This window comes from Salmo salar, chromosome ssa20, assembly GCF_905237065.1.
Source record: "Salmo salar chromosome ssa20, Ssal_v3.1, whole genome shotgun sequence".
Classification (NCBI taxonomy): Eukaryota; Metazoa; Chordata; class Actinopteri; order Salmoniformes; family Salmonidae; genus Salmo; species Salmo salar.
In genome coordinates, this window is record NC_059461.1 from 19797459 (window position 1) to 19818784 (window position 21326).

Genomic DNA, 21326 nt, shown 5'->3' on the forward strand with positions numbered 1-21326 from the left:
CACTGTAACACCTCGCAGGGCAAACAGAGAACTGAAAATGACATCATAAGTTCTTCATTATATACTTTGACAGAGATAGTTCCTGCTCACTGTTGGCCTGTCAGAGGGAGGATGAGCGTGGTTTAAACTTACTCATCCTATCGTTGGCGTGCAGGCTGGTCCCAGCCTCTAGACGCATCTTTGTTGCCAAGCATAGTTGTCTTCTAGCTTATCTTCGTGTGTGTACCCAAGAGTCAGACACCCAAGGACAGTGCCTGTTTTTATGCTACAGTTAGGACAGTTTCTGCTTCCATTCTACCAGCCCCTCCCGTACACCTGTCCTTGAGCGGCCCCACAACCAGGCATTGTGTGTGTGTGTCAAGAGTCTACTCAGCCTACACTCCTACTAGCCAGCAACCCTCCAGTTAGTCATGTCTATTATATGTCGCTCAATCTATGTTAATACAATATAAACCTCTTAGTGCATTACAGTCCGTTCATACTTAGGCCTACATCTACTGTAAAAGGTAATGCATCACATCTAATAAGTGAAGTAAAACCCAACAATCCCTCTTTTCACACCTGATAGGTGTGAATACATAAGTTCTTAAAATGTCAGGGAAATGTTGAGATTCCCCCTTTTGACACCCCCTAGGGTGTCACTCAACACAATTTTTAATTCCCATTTTAATGATCAGATGATTAGTTAAAAAAACCCTCTAGTCCTTCCGGCTACACCTCACTTGTACTAGGTTGACTACCAGCCACCCAGGAACTTCAAACCTTCACATAAGGAAAGACAAATAGTACACAGGATAAATTCAGAACATATTATTACAGGTGAAAGCTGCCCATAATACAGTTCCTACAACACTTTTCCATTTCCCAAACATGAGCTGTGTTATCAGGAATGTACGTACAGCAATGAACCTAATCATTCTACCTACACCATCCTCCCTTGCCAATAACATATCGAGAGTCAGTCTATTTTACCAGGTCATGAGGGGGTTGGCGGATAATTGGTCAGAGAACCTCTTTACTGCATCCCTGGTTTCATTCATGAATCTGTTGATTATAAAATATGTAATTTATCCAATCCACATTTTTATTTATTATCACCCACCAAAATAATGTAGTGTTAAAGCCTTCACATATTTGATTCATAGCTTTGTATTCATCTGGAACTTCCCTGAGGATGCCAATAGCATCCATCTAGACAAAGCTAATCCCATCCTGGTCAAAATTCCTCCTGTGCCTACTTTAGCCTCCTATAACTGGCCTCTGATGACTAACTCGAACTGGTTGGACCTATAACCCCAGGGCGCAAGCTCCTAACCACCCTTTGAGGTAATTTCTGTCGTATGCGTCCTTTACTGGTACTGGCCCACCCTACATCAGTTATAGGTGCTATGAGGTTAAACATTTTCTCCTGTGCTTTCAAACTTAAGTCAGTCACATTAACGATTACTTTCAGCCATTAAAATCATCTAAGTTCTCGGTGCCATTCTTGTATCTATAACACTGGTATTCATCCGGAATTTAGGTGAACCGAGGTGGGTTGGCTGAGTACTTCAATCTGGCCAACCCCAATTCCTGGCCAACCCCAATTCTGCTTCCCCAGGAAATTGTTTAATGTTTACCTTAAATTCTACATCTTGATCTTCTTTGATTCCTTATTCTGTATGTCACTCATCAGTGTATTATATAGTTTATCTTCTACTTCTTCTCAATGACAACGGTATCCTATGATTAGTACCAGAAGGTGGTGGATCTGAATGTATCAGAAAGATTAGACTATGATGCAGCTCAGAGTCTCTACTCTTCCCAAAAACCACCAACCCTCTCCTGCCCTTATTCTCTCTGCTAGGTACCACCCCATACTCACACCTCTAGGAGCACACACAGTGATGAACGGTCGGGATAGGAATTCTTCGTTAAGGAGGTAACCCCCGGACCCTGTTGGTATCGGTACTTCTCCTAACTCTGTGTGTGATCAGCAGTGGATATGTGTACATACCTCCTTGCAGTGGGTAACGTGGACCCAAGTGACTCTCTCAGCTTTTCTAATGGCAAAGGCAATGGTTTAACAGCACCTGGTATGGGCCTTCCCCACGGGGCTGCTTCCCGTCTTTTCTCCTCAGGGACTGGATCCACACCCAGTCTCCTGGTTGCACTGAGTGAATCACCTTCTCCTGTAATTCACCTGTTGGACACAAAATCGTGGACATACGGGTTTGGTTAACAAACTGTCTTCTCATGTGCTCTGCTGGTATTTCTTCAACTTCTATGTCTACCTGTTCTGGTATCTCTAACTCTGTCATTCTATAGGCTCTACCTGATTAGCTAAACTGTCATCCATCATTTAAAAAGATGGCTCCTAGTAAACCAACTCTAGGGATAATATCTTGACTTAATATTTTAGCTACCATAATCATGTCCACCAAGTAAGTTGGGAACGCTTCTACCCATTTGCTATACTTATCTATTCTTGTTAAACACCCCTTCTTCCCCTCAATTCGGAATAGTTCAATAAGTCAATTTCCAAATGTTGGAATGGATATTCTACAAAAAAAAATTTTGTTTAAGTAATTATCCTAACTTGTTCTATCGCCTGCCCTACCATACTCCCCCTGTTTATACATGGCTCAAGCCATGTATCAATATTGCTGCATATCTAAACAAATCATTATAGGAGTTCAAATAACATAATCAGATCAAAAATGACTAATCTGAACTACTCCACAAAGAAAAATTATTGTACCCTTATCATCATTCATTCTTCTCATTGGTTCAAATGATCAACTGCGTCTAAGAACTTTAACTCCATCATAATTATCAGTTCTACAAATTTCCTTAAAGTCAGTATTACAAATTACCTTAAATTCACCATCCAAATGGCTTTTCATTGCGGCTGATCAGACCACAAAAGGAAAAGTCACCAGAGGGGTCAAAACTCATACCACCCTTTCAGAACCGTGTTTCTTACCACTTTAGATAAATGAAGGCTAAGAACTTTATCCACATTTTGTATCTCAAGTTCCCAGAACATTCCCTATCAAAAGAATTTCACGTGTTTAATTAAAACTCAGAAAACAAAACTTCAAAATGCCATGTGTGTATACCCCTTTAAGATATCCTGTCCCTAGGTATTTTTCCAAAGACAGCTAAGCGCTCCTTTTTCCATAAAATAACCACGAACATTTGGTCATCATTCCTTATACTACAGCGATTCAGAAACCCAAACGTTAGCTACAAACAAAACCTAATAATAACTCCACTGTACTTCCTCAAATCATCAATAATTTGTTTTAAACTTCCTCAACGGTTCTGTGTACTTTAATTGAACATACACTACCCTTGGATAAAATATTTTACTTCCAATCTATGAAACCCCATATTTTAACGTACTATTTGACTAATTTGACCCAAGATTGCTTAAAACCTTAAAACCCCTTCAGTTTGTCTGCAAACAGGCCCATTCTGTTTGCTAGGAATACCCTGCCATTATACACAACTGTGTTTAATGTGCATCGTCCCTGTAAAATAAAATTAACTCCACCTGTCTAAGCCTTTCTCCTGCGACCGTTGACTCTGCCTCTCTCTCTTTCCTTTTCAGAATTTAGGAATAATTACTATTGTGACTTTTGATAAGTTATTAGGTCTCACACACATACGAGTTACCTTTAACTGGTCAGTAAACCTATCTCACACGCACATAATTATTATTTATTTTTTTCTGCTGATATCCTTCTTCAAACTTTCTCTCTCTCTTTCTCTACACTTGCCTTTTTGCCTTCTTAACTTACTTTTTCCTTGTCTTGTCTCCCCATACCTTATGCATCTTTCTTACCATTTGTCCCAACTTTAACCCATCCAAACTTCCATCAAATTCATACTTCCTTCTCCACCTTGGACCGAAATAAATATTTATATCGCTCATCTCCTGTTAATTCCTGCACCTCCTTTACGCGCTTCCCCCTCCTGCTTCCACTCGGAACAGGTTTTGTCTGTTTTTCGTTTTAGCGTTTCCAATATTCTACCGGGTTCCCCGTCGACTGGGAGTCCGTTGGGTCCATTAATACTACCTTCTCTTATCCATTCCCTGTATAATTTCCCCCCCTCCTTTTCCACTCTTTCCCGTCTCTACCCCCATTAATCTCTAGTATTAACTTCAGTGCTTTCAGCACCCTCTCGGTCTCCTGGTTGGTCATATTCAATTTCAGTCTATGGTAACCTAACTATCAATGTTAATTTACATCCCTTTCAATTTCAGTCTATGGTAACCTAACTATCAATGTCAATTTACGTCTCTAACGTACGTTCCTAACGTTATTTATTTCCCCAGCGCTAGATGATATAACTCAGGTCGACCGTCCCCGACCTCTTATTTACCCGCAGGTCACTCAAACTTGGTATTAGTACGCCGACTTAATACCCAATGTACTTCAGTCATTCAGTGGTTTACTCAGTATAACCCCTTTATCCGTAGATCATTCACACTTGATACAGTACGCCGACTAGTATCTAATGTACTTCAGTCATACGATTAGGTTGACCTCCCAATCTTCATTCAGTCTTGCTACCAGTCCCAGACTTGACAGCCACACTCAAACTTGGTACTTCAATACCTAGTACATTACAATCGCTGTTATACTCAGATCCATCCACACTCATTCCGGTTAAGTACGCCGACTAACCACATACACACTTGGTACTTCAATACCTAGTACATTACAATTGCTGTTATAGCCAAAATCCATCCACACTCATTCCAGTTAAGTACGCCGACTAACCAGATACACACTTGGTACTTCAATACCTAGTACATTACAATCGCTGTTATACCTACATCCACCCACACTCATTCCGGTTAAGTACGCCGACTAACCACATACACACTTGGTACTTCAATACCTAGTACATTACATTCACTTGTTATATCATCAACGATCGATCGGTTTCAAGATTGCATTTATCACACCACAACTCTCAAAATTGTTTCAAAATCAAATTATTAATATAACAGGTGGACGTTCCACAATTTAATCACTTACATCAAACAGGTGCTTCACAAAATATATTTGGATAATGCCAATATGCAGAACTTTAGTTATTCACAATAGGTGTCTGCTTACCTTTTGTTTGACCGGTCAGGATTTGTGAAACACACCGTCCGACGACAGCGATGGCCAATCGGCCGGACAAGTTCCAGCGAAGTCCTTCTACCAGAATCACGTCGGGGTCACCAATTGTTAAGGCTGCGTCAATTCAATTCTGGTATCAGAACAACATTTAACACTAGGCTACTGAATATATTTTCAGCTGTTTATTAATAGAATTAGTCAAGCAGAATAAATGGTAAATGCAATCTTCGTATATACGGGTTCACTGTAACACCTCGCAGGGCAAACAGAGAACTGAAAATGACATCATAAGTTCTTCATTAAATACTTTGACAGAGATAGTTCCTGCTCACTGCTGGCCTGTCAGAGGGAGGATTAGCGTGGTTTAAACTTACTCATCCTATCGTTGGCGTGCAGGCTGGTCCCAGCCTCTAGACGCATCTTTGTTGCCAAGCATAGCTGTCTTCTAGCTTATCTTCGTGTGTGTACCCGAGAGTCAGACACCCAAGGACAGTGCCTGTTTTTATGCTACAGTTAGGACAGTTTCTGCTTCCATTCTACCAGCCCCTCCCGTACACCTGTCCTTGAGCGGCCCCACAACCAGGCATTGTGTGTGTGTGTCAAGAGTCTACTCAGCCTACACTCCTACTAGCCAGCAACCCTCCAGTTAGTCATGTCTATTATATGTCGCTCAATCTATGTTAATACAATATAAACCTCTTAGTGCATTACAGTCCGTTCACACTTAGGCCTACATCTACTGTAAAAGGTAATGCATCACATCTAATAAGTGAAATAAAACCCAACACTCAGCACTACAGGAAGTATGCTTTTGACAGGTCTCAGGTGTAGTATCGGACTAGGGTATGTCTACTGTATCTACAAATGTACTGAACAAAAATATAAACACAACATGAAAAATGTCAAAGATTTTATTGAATGACAGTTTATGTAAGGCCAGAGAGGATCAGAAAACCAGTCAGTATCTGGTGACCACCATTTGCTTCATGCAGCGCGACACATCTATTTCACGTAGAGTCGATCAAGTTGATTGTGGTCTGTTAACCTACTCCTCTTCAATGCCTGTGCGAAGTTGCTGAATATCAAATCAAATTGTATTGGACACATGCGCCGAATACAACACGTGTAGAACTTACCGTGAAATGCTTACTTACAAGCCCTGAAAAGATTTACTAAACAAAGGTACGGAGTCAATGTGCGGGAGTACAGGTCAGTCGAGGTAATTTGTACATGTAGGTAGGATAAAGTGACTATGCATAGATAATAAACAGCGAGTAGCAGCAGTGTAAAAGGGGGGTCAATGCAAATAGTCTAGGTGGAGATTTGATTAATTGTTCAGCAGTCATGGCTTGGGGGTAGAAGTTGAGCCTTTTTGACCTAGATATTGGAGGGGACTGGAACACGCTGTCTTAACGTCAACACAGAGCATCCCAAACATACTCACAACCACAGACCACATGTCTGGTGAGTATGCAGGCCATGGAAGAACTGGGACATTTTCAGATTCCAGGAATTGTGTACAGATCCTAGCAACATGGGGCCGTGCATTATCATGCTGAAACATGAGGTGATGGCAGCGGATGAATGTTACGACAATGGACTCGCCATGGTATCTCTCTATGCATTCAAACTGCCATAGATAAAATGCAATTGTGTTCGTTGTCTGTAGCTTATGCCTGCCCATACCATAACCCCACCGCCACCATGGGGCACTCTGTTCACAACATTGACATCAGTAAACCGCTTGCCCACACAACGCCATACACGTGGTCTGCGGTTGTGAGGCTGGCTTGTTCATACTGCTAAATTCTCTAAATTGGTGGCTTATGGTACAGATATGAACATTAAATTATCTGGCAACAGCTCTGGTGGGCATTCCTGTAGTCAGCATGCCAATTGCACTCTCCTTCAAAACTTTAGACATCTGTTGCATTGTGACGTGTGACAAAACTGTACATTTTAGTGGTCTTTTATTGTCCCCAGCACAAGGTGCACCTGTGTAATGATCACACTGTTTAATCAGCTTCTTGATATGCCACGCCTTTCAGGTAATAAGCGTTTTGTGCATATGGAACATTTCTGGGATCTTTTATTTCAACTCATGAAATATGGGACTAACATTTATATTGTTGTTCAGTACATATATAGGCTACCTTTATTAGTTGGTCAACTAATAATTTAATTTAAACATTATTAATTGTTATGAATACATGGATAAGTAGCCTCAGGCTACATTTATATGCCTTTAAGTCCAATGGTCCATATAGTCTCATTCTCACATTAGGCTGCAGTTTACACAGGCAGTCCAATTCTGATATTTTCCATTAATTGATCTTTTGACCAATAAGATCAGCTCTTTTACATATAATTGGGCTGCCTGTGTTAATTTAGCCAAATAATCCTAGATTAGTAAAAACATTTCTGGGCCAATACCAGCTTTTAGTACACACAGGTGACAAGCTACATTCAAATGCCATTCTTACTTTTACCAGGGATATGTGGGAATGTTAATTTATCAACCTAAATTTACCTAAGTAAAAAATAATTGGAGTGAAGAGAACCACAGCACCAACACAATTACATGTTTGTGGTCCACAGCTTTCTACACATGCATGTCCATCACCATCTTTTTCAGCCTTCCTCCTCTCCTTTCTTCATATCTTTAAGTCTTCCAGGATGGCTCTTCTTGTTTCCAGCAGTGGGCTTGCGCCGGATCTGGTTGACAGAGCCTTTCCTTGAGGGACCACCCTTTTTGTCCTGCTCCTTACAGGGGTTGGACAGCTTCTTTAGGACCTCTGAGGTAGAAACATTCACAAAAGTAACATACACAAGTATAGACAGTTAATACATATTAACCACCACATATTAACCATCCTTATCATACAGTCTTAAATCAGGCTTGATGTGGGTTTGCTTAAGGCTAGTGTACTGAACATGTACAGTAACTAGGCAAGAAAGTCACGTTACAGGTATTGTCCCATTAGGAGGCGACAAAGAATTACTTTAGATCATGCTCGGTGCCACAACTTAATAAAGCCAGCAGTGGTTTCAGTCGGGCACATTTGCCTCAGTGCTGTGGATGTTTTTTTCATTACCTGCTAACTCGGGACTGCTCTTGCTAAGGTCATTTAGGAGTGGCACATACTTCTGCCCTTCAGTCCCATCACCTCCTGGGGGCAATATGAAGTGAATTAAAGCTAACCAGTTTCATTACTGTAAAGTAACTTTAGTAATAATAACATTAACTTCAGCCATGTTAAGGCCAGGCACCACAGGCTAATAGGGATTTTTTTCTTCCTTTACTCTCATCAGACTGAACCTTTACCAGTTGAAAGTATACATAAATACAATATATTATTTTATTACAATATGCGCTAATTTGCATATTCCAAGAATCTGTTTTTAAACACATTGCTTTAAAGTATAATAATTTTTTGAGGTTTTATTATGATATTTACATTTACATTTTAGTCATTTAGCAGACGCTCTTATCCAGAGCGACTTACAAATTGGATATGACACTCAATAGTCAGACTTTTACTGATCATTTTATAAAAATATTGTCATTTCGTGGAATTATTTAAAAAACACTATTCACATGTATGACTTTTGCATATATTTACACATAAAATGACACTTAAATCAAAACAACACAAGATGTATAATAAAGGCCTCAGTAAAAGTCTGACTAAAAGGCTACCCGAGTGGCACAGCAGGTCTACGGCACTGCATCTCAGTGCTAGAGGTGTCACTACAGACCCTGGTTCGATCCCGGGCTGTATCACAACCAGCTGTGATTGGGCAGGGCACAATTGGCCCAGTTAGTGGAGGGTTTGACCGGGGTATGGCATCATTATAAAATAAGAATTTGTTAACTGACTTGCCTAGTTAAATAAAGATGAAGAAAAAAAAGAAGACCTAAGAACCTGTGTGTGGAATAATGTGAATGTACGTCGTTTGAAGACTGAGAAAAATGAATTTGCGCACAGGGAACATGTCATTTTGAGAAAATGGCCGATAAAGATAGGCTAATGCAATTAAAATGTACTTTCCATAAATATTACCATTCATGTCACATTAATTAAACTCTTATTCATATATCACTTCTAAACTGACAAATAAACATGAGATATACCTTTTACTAATATATTAGCACGTTTAATACATTTATTTCAAGGAATAGAGCATATGCTTTAAATACTGGTCTGATGGGCAAATATGCACTTTTTGGCAAATTCTCATGTCACTTTGCCCAATTTGTCACATACAATAATATTTTATGGCTGTTGAAATATGCAGAACATTAATCAGCTATGCCTGCCCCATATGTAAGGTCCTCTGAGTTGTTGCTGGTGCCGCTTTACTCTCTTGACTGTGTCATGGGACCTGCGCCTACGCTTGACACACTCCATTGAAGCAGCATCAGCTCTCACAACTCCTCTCTGATTGCTCCAGTGTCACCAAAGGGCTGTCAAGCCACAATTTGTCCATCAGATTTGATATAGCAGTGGTTCCCTCATTGAACGTTACTACTGCCATACTGGCTGTTGCGTCAATGCAGCTTTTGCCCATGAAGACAGTTTTGGGGCACTGCGACCATATTACAGAATTCAGACAGTCATTTACATTCTGGGTTCCTCCATGCTATATTCTTTTGAGGAGGTTATTATTTTTTTTAATTAATCAGGTAGGCCAGATTGAGCACAAGTTCTCATTTAAAACTGCGACCTGGCCAAGATAAAGCAAAGCAGTGCGACACAAACAACACAGAGTTACACATGGAATAAACAAATGTACAGTCAATAACACAATAGAAAAGTCTATATACAGTGTGTGCAAATGAGGTAAGATTAGGGAGGTAAGGCAATAAATAGGCTGTAGTGGCGAAGTAATTACAATATAGCAATTAAACACTGGAGTGATAGATGTGCAGAATATGAATGTGCAAGTAGAGATACTGAGGTGCAAAGGAGCACAATAAATAAATAACAATATGGGGATGAGGTAGTTGGATGGGCTATGTACAGGTGCAATGATCTGTAAGCTGCTCTGACAGCTGATGCTTAAAGTTAGCGAGGGACATATGAGTCTCCAGCTTCAGTGATTTTTGCAATTCGTTCCAGTCACTGGCAGCAGAGAACTGGAAGGAAAGGCGGCCAAAGGAGGAATTGGCTTTGGGGGTGACCAGTGAAATATACCTGCTGGAGCGCGTGCTACGGGTGGGTGCTGCTATGGTGACCAGTGAGCTGAGATAAGGCGGGGCTTTACCTAGCAAAGACTTATAGATGACCTGGAGCCAGTGGGTTTGGCGACGAATATGAAGCGAGGGCCAGCCAACAAGAGCATACAGGTCGCAGTGGTGGGTAGTATATGGGGCTTTGGTGACAAAACGGATGGCACTGTGATAGACTGCATCCAATTTGCTGAGTGTTGGAGGCTATTTTGTAAATGACATCGCCGCAGTCAAGGATCGGTAGGATAGTCAGTTTTACGAGGGTATGTTTGGCAGCATGAGTGAAGGATCCTTTGTTGCGAAATAGGAAGCCGATTCTAGATTTAATTTTGGATTGGAGATGCTTAATGTGAGTCTGGAAGGAGAGTTTACAGTCTAACCAGACACCTAGGTATTTGTAGATGTCCACATATTCTAAGTCAGAACCGTTCAGAGTAGTGATGCTGGACGGGCGGGCAGGAGTTGTATGGCGTTGTAGCTCGTCTGGAGGTTAGTTAACACAGTGTCCAAAGAAGGGCCAGAAGTATACCGAATGGTGTCGTCTGCGTAGAGGTGGATCAGAGAATCACCAGCAGCAAGAGCGACATCATTGATGTGTACAGAGAAAAGAATCGGCCCGAGAATTGAACCCTGTGGCATCCCCATGGAGACTGCCAGAGGTCCGGACAACAGGCCCTCCAATTTGACACACTGAACTCTATCTGAGAAGTAGTTGGTGAACCAGGCGGGGCAGTCATTTGAGAAACCAAGGCTGTTGAGTCTGCCAATAAGTATGTGGTGATTGACAGAGTCGAAAGCCTTGGCCAGGTCGATGAATACGGCTGCACAGTATTGTCTTTTATCGATGGCGGTTATGATATCATTTAGGACCTTGAGTGTGGCTGAGGTGCACCCATGACCAGCTCGGAAACCAGATTGCATAGCGGAGAAGGTACAGTGGGATTCAAAATGGTCGGTGATCTGTTTGTTAACTTGGCTTTCGAAGACCTTAGAAAGGCAGGGTAGGATAGATATAGGTCTGTAACAGTTTGGGTCTAGAGTGTCTCCCCCTTTGAAGAGGGGGATGACCGTGGCAGCTTTCCAATATTTGGGGATCTCAGACGATACAAAAGAGAGGTTGAACAGGCGGATAACAATTGTTGAACAGGGTTGCAACAATTGCGGCGGATAATTTTAAGATTGTCTATCCCTGCTGATTTGTAGGGGTCCAGATTTTTCAGAACATCAGCTGTCTGGATTTGAGTGAAGGAGAAATGGGGGAGGCTTGGGCAAGTTGCAGTGAGGGGTGCAGGGCTGTTGACCGGGGTAGGGGTAGCCAGGTGGAAAGCATGGCCAGCCGTAGAAAAATGCTTATTGAAATTCTCAATTATTGTGGATTTATCGGTGGTTACAGTGTTTCCTAGCCTCAGTGCCATGGGCAGCTGGGAGGAGGTGCTCTTATTCTCCATGGACTTTACAGTGTCCCAGAACTTTTTGGAGTTTGCTACAGGATGCAAATTTCTGTTTGAAAAAGCTAGCCTTTGCTTTCCTAACTGCCTGTGTATATTGGTTCCTAACTTCCCTGAAAAGTTGCATATCGCAGGGGCTATTCGATGCTAATGCAGTACGCCACAGGATGTTTTTGTGCTGGTCAAGGGCAGTCAGGTCTGGAGTGAACCAAGGGCTATATCTGTTCCTGGTTCTACATTTTTTTAAAGGGGCATGCTTATTTAAGATGGTGAGGAAAGAACTTTTAAAGAATAACCAGGCATCCTCTACTGACGGAATGAGGTCAATATCCTTCCAGGACACCCGGGCGAGGTCGATTGGAAAGGCCTGCTCGCTGAAGTGTTTTAAGGAGTGTTTGACAGTGATGAGGGGTGGTCGTTTGACCGCAGACCCATTACGAACTCAGGCAATGAGGCAGTGATTGCTGAGATCCTGGTTGAAGACAGCAGAGGTGTATTTATAGGGCAGGTTGGTCAGGATGATATCTATGAGGGTGCCCGTGTTTACGGATTTGGGGTTGTAGCTGATAGGTTAATTTATCATTTGTGTGAGATTGAGGGCATCTAGCTTAGATTGTAGGAAGGCCGGGGTGTTAAGCATGTCCCAGTTTAGGTCACCTAACAGTACGAGTTCTGAAGATAGATGGGGGCAATCAATTCACATATGGTGTCCAGGGCACAGCTGGGGTCTGAAGGTGGTCTATAACAAGCGGCAATGGTGAGAGACTTGTTTCTGGAAAGGTGGATTTTTAAAAGTAGAAGCTCAAATTGTTTGGGCACAGACCTGGATGGTAAAACAGAACTCTGCAGGCTAACTCCGCCCCCTTTGGGAGTTTTATCTTGTCGGAAAAATGTATAGTTAGGGATGGAAATTTCAAACTTAGGGAGGCTTCTAATGTTAACATGCATGAAACCAAGGCTTTTACGGTTACAGAAGTCAACAAATGACAGCGCCTGGGGAATGGGAGTGGAGCTAGGCGCTGCAGGGCTTGGATTAATCTTTACATCACCAGAGGAACAGAGGAGGAGTAGGATAAGGGTATGGCTAAAGGCTATAAGAACTCGTCGTCTAGTGCGTTCGGAACAGAGAGTAAAAGGAGCAGGTTTCTTGGTGAGGAAGAATAGATTCAAGGCATAATGTACAAATAAGGGTATGGTAGGATGTGAATACAGTGGAGGTAAACCTAGGCATTGAGTGACGATGAGAGAGGTTTTGTCTCTCGAGACACCATTTCAACCAGGTGTTGTCACCGCATGTGTGGGAGGTGGAACAAAAGGGCTAGCTGAGGCATGTTGAGCAGGGCTGGAGGCTCTACAGTGAAATAAGACATTAATCACTAACCAAAACAGCAATGGACAAGGCATATTGACATTAGGGAGAGGCATGCGTGGGCATGTGATCATATGGTCCAGTGAGTAGCTAGGCGAGCTGGAGACACGGCGATTCAGACAGCTAGCAGGCCGGGGCTAGCAGAAGGGCCTTAGGGGACGTCGTGACGGAAGAGTCTGTTGTAGCCCCTCGGACGGTTACGTCGGCAGACCAGTCGTGATGGATCGGCAGGGCTCCGTGTAGGCAGTAAAAGGGTCCAGGCCAATTGGCAAAATAGGTATTGTAGCCCAAGAAATTGGCTGATGGACCTCTTCAGCTAGCCAGGAGGTGTGCCTAGCTCGGGGCTAGCTCCAGGCTAACTGGTGCTTGCTTTGGGACAGAGACGTTAGCCAGGAGTTGCCACTCGGATAGCAGCTAGATGGCGGCGATGATCCTGTGTAAAGTTTCAGAGCTTGCGGTAGGAATCCGGAGATGTGGAGATGTGGTAGAGAAAAAAAAACAGTCAGATAAGCTCTAGACAGCTAGCGGGCCGCCGCTAGCAGGCTAGCAGATGGGCCTTCAGGGGACGTCACGACAGAGGAGCCTGTTGAAACCTCCTCGGGCGGTTTTACGTCGGTAGACCAGTTGTGATGCAACGGCGAGGCTCCGTGTTGGCAGTAAAAGAGGTCCAGGCCAATTGCCAAAATAGGTATTGTAGCCCAAGAAATTGGCTGATGGACCTCTTCAGCTAGCCGGGAGATGGGTCTAGCACGAGGCTAGCTCCAGGCTAACTGGTGATTGCTTCGGGACAGAGACGTTAGCCAGGAGTAGCCACTCAGATAGCAGCTAGCTAGCTGCGATGATCCAGGTGAAAAGGTTCAGAGCTTGCGGTAGGAATCCGGAGATGTGGAGATGTGGTAGAGAAAGAGCAGTCCGATATGCTCTGGGTTGAATCGCGCTGTGCAGACTGGCAGGAGTTGTCCGGGCTGAGGTTAGCTGATGACCGCTAGCAGTGGCTAACTGACTACTAGCTAGTAGCTAGTTAGCTGGCAAGCTTCTGTTGGGTGTTTCGGTTCTAAAGAATAGAAAATAGCAGATCCATACCACATTGGGTGAGGCGGGTTGCGGGAGAGTATGTTGAAATTGAGGTTAAAAATATGAAAAATATATACGAAATATATACGAAGAAAAAAAAGATATACACGGGACAAGACAAAGACGTATGACTGCTACACCATCTTGGATTTTTTGACATCCTATGATATACAGGTAGCCGACAGAGAGGGCTGCCTCGCTTCTAGCTCTTAGGAAACTTTGCAGTATTTTCTTTTTTTTAATGTATTATTTCTTACATCGTTAGCCCGGGGGGGGGTTCAGCAAAGCCATTTTCTTGCCTGCAGAAATTCTAGCCCCTTCTATCTTGGGACTACAAGGTCTGGCACACTTCAGAATCATTTTGGTAGCTCATGTTGACCAGTAGTTTGTGCCACAGAAAGCAAAATTAGAGTATAAAGAAACATAAATGTTTATGTTACAAACATTTGTAATGTTTAAGAAAATAATAATACACAAATATTATCAGACAATAACATCACAGAAAGTTAAGTTTGTTAACAAAAATTAAATAAGAAATACAAATTTCGATCATAATAAGATATAAAATGACAATAAATAAAATATAAAAGACAAATAACAAACAAATACTGGAAAGCTGCAACAGCTCGACTGAGCATTTAGTCCACTTTTTATGGAAAGTTTTCCAGGTGATACCGTCGCCTGGAACTCAAGCCTAACCTAGTCCTGACAGGCAGCGCGGACATTATCCTCCAATGATGGGATGGTTTTCATACAGGACTGGTGGAACCATCTTGGGCAGCGGTCACAATCAATCTAAAATGTATGATGAAAAATTGTAATATATTTAAAACATTAAATACATTTTCTTGAATTACAATGATTTCATTATCAGACAAAGGGGATGACACTACCTCAAGAAATATTACTGCATATACAAATTCGTACTCCTAAAATGGGCCTTTAGAAGTGAACAAGCATTATTGTCCACGTCCCCACAGAAGTGGCACAGTTGGCTCGGGACATCTAGCAAAACATAATGTCAAGTAGTCTATAAATCTTTACAAGTATTTTTCTGAGCAAACAGGGAACAAGGAATGTTGTCAACATGAGCTACCAAAATGATTCTGAAGTGTGCCAGGCCTTGCAGTCCCAAGACAGAAGGGGAGAATTTCGGCAGGCAAGACAATAGCCATGCCGACCCCCCCCTTCTAATTTCCTTAATTTTGTGGCTAGAGTCAAATACTTTCTATAGAACGAACTTCATGTCAGGATAGGCAACCAAAATTAATAATTCATGTATGTGTATGTATATTCAACATAGAGGAGGTAGTAAAATGTAGGCAAGCAGTAAACATTTCAGAACAACTACTAGTCGAATAACATGCTGACCAGACCGGACACGTCGTGTGCGCGAGCATCACAAAATAAATGTAGAAATCCATGTTATTCAATTATTGCACCCACACTGCTCGCGCGCGCCAATGAGCGTCTCCGTTGCCAAGGGATAAAATAGAACTATTTTCTATTTCTGATGCAGATCGCGCTGAATGTCCTGCCTATCCCATCTCCTCATTGGTTTATAGAAGCGGGTACCCACGTGCCATCTCCTCATTGGTTATACCCACGTGGGTGATTGAAAGACGAACTGTTTTGCCGATTGTCGTGGTAATACTATGAAAGCTTAGATGTGATCACCATATAAATTCAAAGATGAAAAAGCCTGGAAGGTGGAGAGATGACTAGAAACGATTTGGTTGGCTGTTTTATGTGTGGATTAATTGTCGGAGTAGAGGACCTTGTGCATTTCTGGTAAAATAACAACTCAATGTTTATATCCCAGGACAAATTAGCTAGCTACAGCAAGCTAGCTAAATAGGACATGGGAGAGATGACGAATTTTGGCAAAGAGATTTATTTATATACTAATAAACTTGAAACAAATAGCCAAACCGAAAACTGCAGACATTACTAGTGCTTCCCCCTCTATCAAACCGACATAAAAAATGAAATGAAACGCGGCCGAACGTGATCAGAAATCTCAACTAGCAAGCAAGTCGCAGCAATGAAGAATTGAGTGCGTGCGCGTTCAAGCTGTAATGAATACTCAGGGATAAAGTAGATTCACGCGCAGAGCGCGGCGGGTGTTTATTTCGCCTTCGCGGAAGGCAGGAATCGTGGTCACAGGCAGGCAATGGTCATACACAGGTAGGCTAACAGGCAGGTGAATCAAAACTAGGACTGAAGGCTATAACTGGTTCTCACAAACGAGCTAGGAAAAGGCTTAGTAGAGTCAAAACGAACAATACCTCACGAAGGCACAAAGAGAATGAGCTGAACTAAATAAGGAGCTGATGAGACCAGGTGAGTAACTAACACAGGTGAAATCAATGAACAAAAATGAAAGACAGGGCTATGTTCAAGAACACAAAGAAATAGTGCTATGTTCAAGAACACAGCGAAACAGAACACGCGGTTGACTAAGAAAATAAATACAGAACCAAATACAGAAGCAAGTCGCAGCAATGAAGAATTGAGTGCGTGTGCGTTCACGCGAAGAGGGGGAGGATTCTGGCAGGGGGGAGCTTTTCGGCACAACACCGGAAAACAATCTTTTGCATGATATATGATTCAACATGGAAAGTTTTAAAATTAGAGGTAGAAGTTCTACGTGAAAAATGCTAACGAGAATGACATTTATGGCAGGTGTAATTGACGGAGTTGAGATAAAATTATACAAATCAAGTATTTCTATTCATTATTGCCGATTTATTTGTAATTGCAAAATGTCCCAAAATCTGAAAATGTACAGATGGAAGCAAAATCACAATTTTTGCCTGTGGTGCCTGGCCTTATCAACCTATCTATAACATATTAGTAGGCCTGGTAATTGTGTGTAGAGCAGGCAATGTGAGAAACCACTCTTTCTTTAGACATACACAGCCTAGAGCCTTTATTATATTTGGAGAGACTCACTGCAGATGCGTATGAGAACATAGCTGTGCCTCTCCTTCATCATACTGCTGGCCTGCTCCATGCTCTTCTCCTTTTCACTCAGGTTCACCAGCTCCCCTGTCCTGTCCATCAGGTCCACGCAGTCTGTAGAGTACATCTGTAATGTGACATTTACACTGGGCTCTCTCAGTCTATTACATTTTCACTTATTGGTATTTACTCAGTCAGGAAACAATCTGGCAGGCTGTTTCTATCATTTCCAATCATTGACAGAGATACCATGTGCATACAACCTCACACGGAAATGTACTATATAATATATATCCAATAGTATTTGTATCATGCTTTCAGACTCTTATCTTTTTTAAATAATTTTTAAAATATTTTGTTTTATGTGTAATTCTTTATGTGTTCGGACCCCAGGAAGAGTAGCTTGATGGGGATCCCTAATAAATACAAATACAAACAATACTATCAGGTGCTTCTGAGGTTGAATAAAACATCTAATACAACATATCTGAAGTTCAACTGTAAATGATTCTGCTCTGTGGGAGAAGTACGGAACTGCACCTTGAGAATCCAGATAACATCTCTCCTTCAAATTGTGGATGAAGTCTATCACCCTGCAGTTCAGGTTAAACAGTTCGGTTTGGCCCTCTTTCAAAGTAAGAAAAGAGAAGTATGTTTGTACATTTCCTATAACATTATATTACATTCATATGACATCGTACATCACAAAAGTACATCTAATGTTTAAATGTGTTATTCTCAAATGATCTGTTTATATCTCCATAGGTCTCCGACGGTTTCATTAGAGGTCAGCTGTTGGCCTCCATAGAGATGATGAAAAAAAAATAAAAAATGATGAAATTATACTCCATCATGATGATGATGATATAGCACTGTCTTTCACTTACCTCCAAACTGCACGGTGACAAACATTTCACCTTCTCTCTACACAAAACGCTTCAGACCAGACCTCTAAAGCCACCTCCCATAATGTTGCTACAAGTAGCTGAAGCACTCGCCTCTTCCATAGAGCCAAAGGAGTGATGAGTTTGGGCTTAGCACACAGTGCCACAATAGTCCCCCCAAAACATCTATGTTGTTGACTACTGTCATACTTAGTGACTAAGCTTCTGCACTGAGGAGGTCATTGTGAATGGCTTCTGCAGTTGCTCTGAGCAAACCAACAGTTGACAGGATACGTTATCCATTTGGCATTTTAAAGCTAGACCTGTAAACCGTTTTGAACTGTTGCAGAGCCAGCAAAAATGTTTGTCTTATACACACATCGAAAGCACATTCCCGCTGGTTGATAACCCATCTGACTCCCCCCCCCCCCCCCCCCCCGTTTCTCCTCTCCTTTCAATAGAAGAGAAAGACAGAACCTTTTATGTGAGGGAAGTGTTCTTGTTTGTTTCCATGGAGTCGATACACAGACACACAAGTCCTCTAGCTTTTACTGCTACTTGTTGAACACTGAGGTCTGACTTAGATACTGTGGGGGATGACTTAGCGGGTTTATTGTCAGCCGACCACTAACTGGGATTAGACTGATCATTACCCATAGAGGCAATGCTACTCTACTATCTGGTGAATTATAATGACAAGCCAGTTGTTACCATAAGCATCATCACAACAAATCTAAGAGAGAAATGATTTGTCTTTTGTTTAGAAACGTTAGGATCAGGGATCTGAGCTTTTCCTCTTATTTCACAATACCACACAAGTTGTATTAAATACATTCCACACATTCTCCACTTAACACCATAACAATGACCAGCACAGTAGATCATCTGAGGACCTCAGTCCATTCATGGCACGTCCTGCTGACTTGTATGCTACATCAAATCAAATTGTGTTTGTTACATGCTTCGTAAACAACAGGTGTAGAATAACAGTGAAATGATTAAAAATGGAAAAATAACAGGAGGGATAAATACACAATGAGTCTCTCCTTGGCTATAACTTGGCTATATACACAGGGTACCAGTACCGAGTCAATGTGCAGGGGTACGAGGTAATTGAGGTAGATATGTACATATAGGTAAGGATAAAGTGAGTAGGCAACAGGACAGACAACAAACAGTAACAGCAGCGTATGTGATGAGTTAAGAGTTAGTGCGAAAAGGGTCATGATTAAACCATCAACACTGAACTATCAATCAACTCTTTCCCATTGTACGACCATGAAGAGAATGTGCGTTGTTACTGCTCAAATTACACTGTCAATCAGATGAGACAAGAATACCAGACCATCTAACACTTGATAGATTGTACATGCCAGTGAATGAGGCACTATAGAGCCACTCAGTGAGAGAATTAGATTAGCCTTGTTCAGCGAGCACCATTATTCATGGACAAATGTACAGTAAACCATGTACAGTATCAGGACCACTGAGTCATGACAGGAAGGAAGCTATGTCTGTAACATTAGGCGGTTGCTACTTAAAGTCCCCAGGACATTCACAGTATTAGGCAAGACTGCCTTCTCTTCTTGTGCACCAGATGCATGGAATAATCAACAATCCATGCTTCATCTAGATATGTTAGTGCTACTGAATTAATTAAAAATATTAATGGGAGACTCTGTTACAGAGGAGTGTAAATGCTTTTTTTTAGGCTGGATCATGTTGTTGTAATGTATTGTTGTATGTTTTAATTATGTAATGTATTGATTGTTGCTGCCTTCTTGGCCAGGTCTCCCTTGAAAAAGAGACTCTGGGTCTCAATGGGATTTTCCTGGTTAACTAAAGGTTAAATAAACATTTAAAAAATTGCCCTCCAGTCACAGGTACAGTATACTGTTGATATAGAGGTTAGTACAGTAAAAAAAAAAAACTTTATTTAACCAGGTAGGCTAGTTGAGAACAAGTTCTCATTTGCAACTGCGACCTGGCCAAGATTAAGCATAGCAATTCGACGCATACAACAACACAGAGTTACACGTGGAATAAACAAAACATACAGTCAATAATACAGTAGAAAAAAAAGAAATGGGCCATGGTGGCGAAGTAATTACAATATAGCAATTAAACACTGGAATGCTAGATGTGCAGAATATGAATGTGCAAGTAGAGATACTGGGGTGCAAAGGAGCAAGATAAATAAATAAATCCAGTATGGGGATGAGGTAGATAGATGGGCTGTTTACAGATGGGCTATGTACAGGTGCAGTGATCTGTGAGCTGCTCTGACAGCTGGTGCTTAAAGCTAGTGAGGGAGATATGAGTCTCCAGCTTCAGTGATTTTTGTAGTTCGTTCCAGTCATTGGCAGCAGAGAACTGGAAGGAAAGACGACCAAAGGAGGAATTGGCTTTGGGGGTGACCAGTGAGATATACCTGCTGGAGCGCGTGCTACGAGTGGGTGCTGCTATGGTGACCAGTGAGCTGAGATAAGGTGGGGCTTTACCTAGCAGAGACTTGTAGATAACCTGTAGCCAGTGGGTTTGGCGACGAGTATGAAGCGATGGCCAACCAACGAGAACGTACAGGTCGCAGTGGTGGGTAGTGTATGGGGCTTTGGTGACAAAACGGATGGCACTGTGATAGACTGCATCCAATTTGTTGAGTAGAGTGTTATAGGCTATTTTATAGATGATATCGCCGAAGTCGAGGATCGGTAGGATGGTCAGTTTTACGAGGGTATGTTTGGCAGCATGAGTGAAGGATGCTTTGTTGCGAAATAGGAAGCCGATTCTAGATTTAATTTTGAATTGGAGATGCTTAATGTGAGTCTGGAAAGAGAGTTTACAGTCTAACCAGACACCTAGGTATTTGTAGTTGTCCACGTATTCTAAGTCAAAGCCGTCCAGAGTAGTGATGCTGAACGGGCGGGCAGGTGCGGGCAGTGGTCGATTGAATAGCATGCATTTAGTTTTACTTGCATTTAAGAGCAGTTGGAGGCCACGGAAGGAGAGTTGTATGTCATTGAAGCTCGTCTGGAGGTTAGTTAAACACAGTGTCCAAAGAGGGGCCAGAAGTATACAGAATGTTGTCGTCTGCGTAGAGGTGGATCAGAGAATCACCAGCAGCAAGAGCGACATCATTGATGTATACAGAGAAGAGAGTCGGCCCAAGAATTGAACCCTCTGGCACCCCCATAGAGACTGCCAGAGGTCCAGACAACAGGCCCTCTGATT

General features: G+C 42.0%; 1 protein-coding gene across 1 annotated transcript; it reads right to left on the reverse strand.

Annotated features, from left to right (window-relative positions):
- Nucleotides 1-7188: 7188 nt before the first annotated feature.
- c8h22orf15 (chromosome 8 C22orf15 homolog) lies at nt 7189-18463 on the reverse strand. Its single transcript, XM_014160424.2, has 5 exons — nt 18099-18463; nt 17752-17838; nt 17203-17325; nt 8219-8293; nt 7189-7918 (listed from the first exon to the last, which is right to left on the reverse strand). The coding sequence occupies exons 1-5, from the start codon at nt 18121-18123 to the stop codon at nt 7755-7757; spliced, it is 474 nt and encodes a 157-aa protein (XP_014015899.1). The 5' UTR covers nt 18124-18463; the 3' UTR covers nt 7189-7754.
- Nucleotides 18464-21326: the final 2863 nt, after the last annotated feature.

Excerpts from the sequence above, each read along its gene's own strand:
- c8h22orf15 (XM_014160424.2), bottom strand. The coding sequence starts at position 18,123 with ATGTTTGTCACCGTGCAGTTTGGAG. Across the intron at positions 17,326-17,751 it reads ATGTTATCTGGATTCTCAAG|ACTGCGTGGACCTGATGGAC; the intron begins GTGCAGTTCCGT and ends TGTACTCTACAG. Across the intron at positions 7,919-8,218 it reads GAGCAGTCCCGAGTTAGCAG|AGGTCCTAAAGAAGCTGTCC; the intron begins GTAATGAAAAAA and ends TTTCTACCTCAG.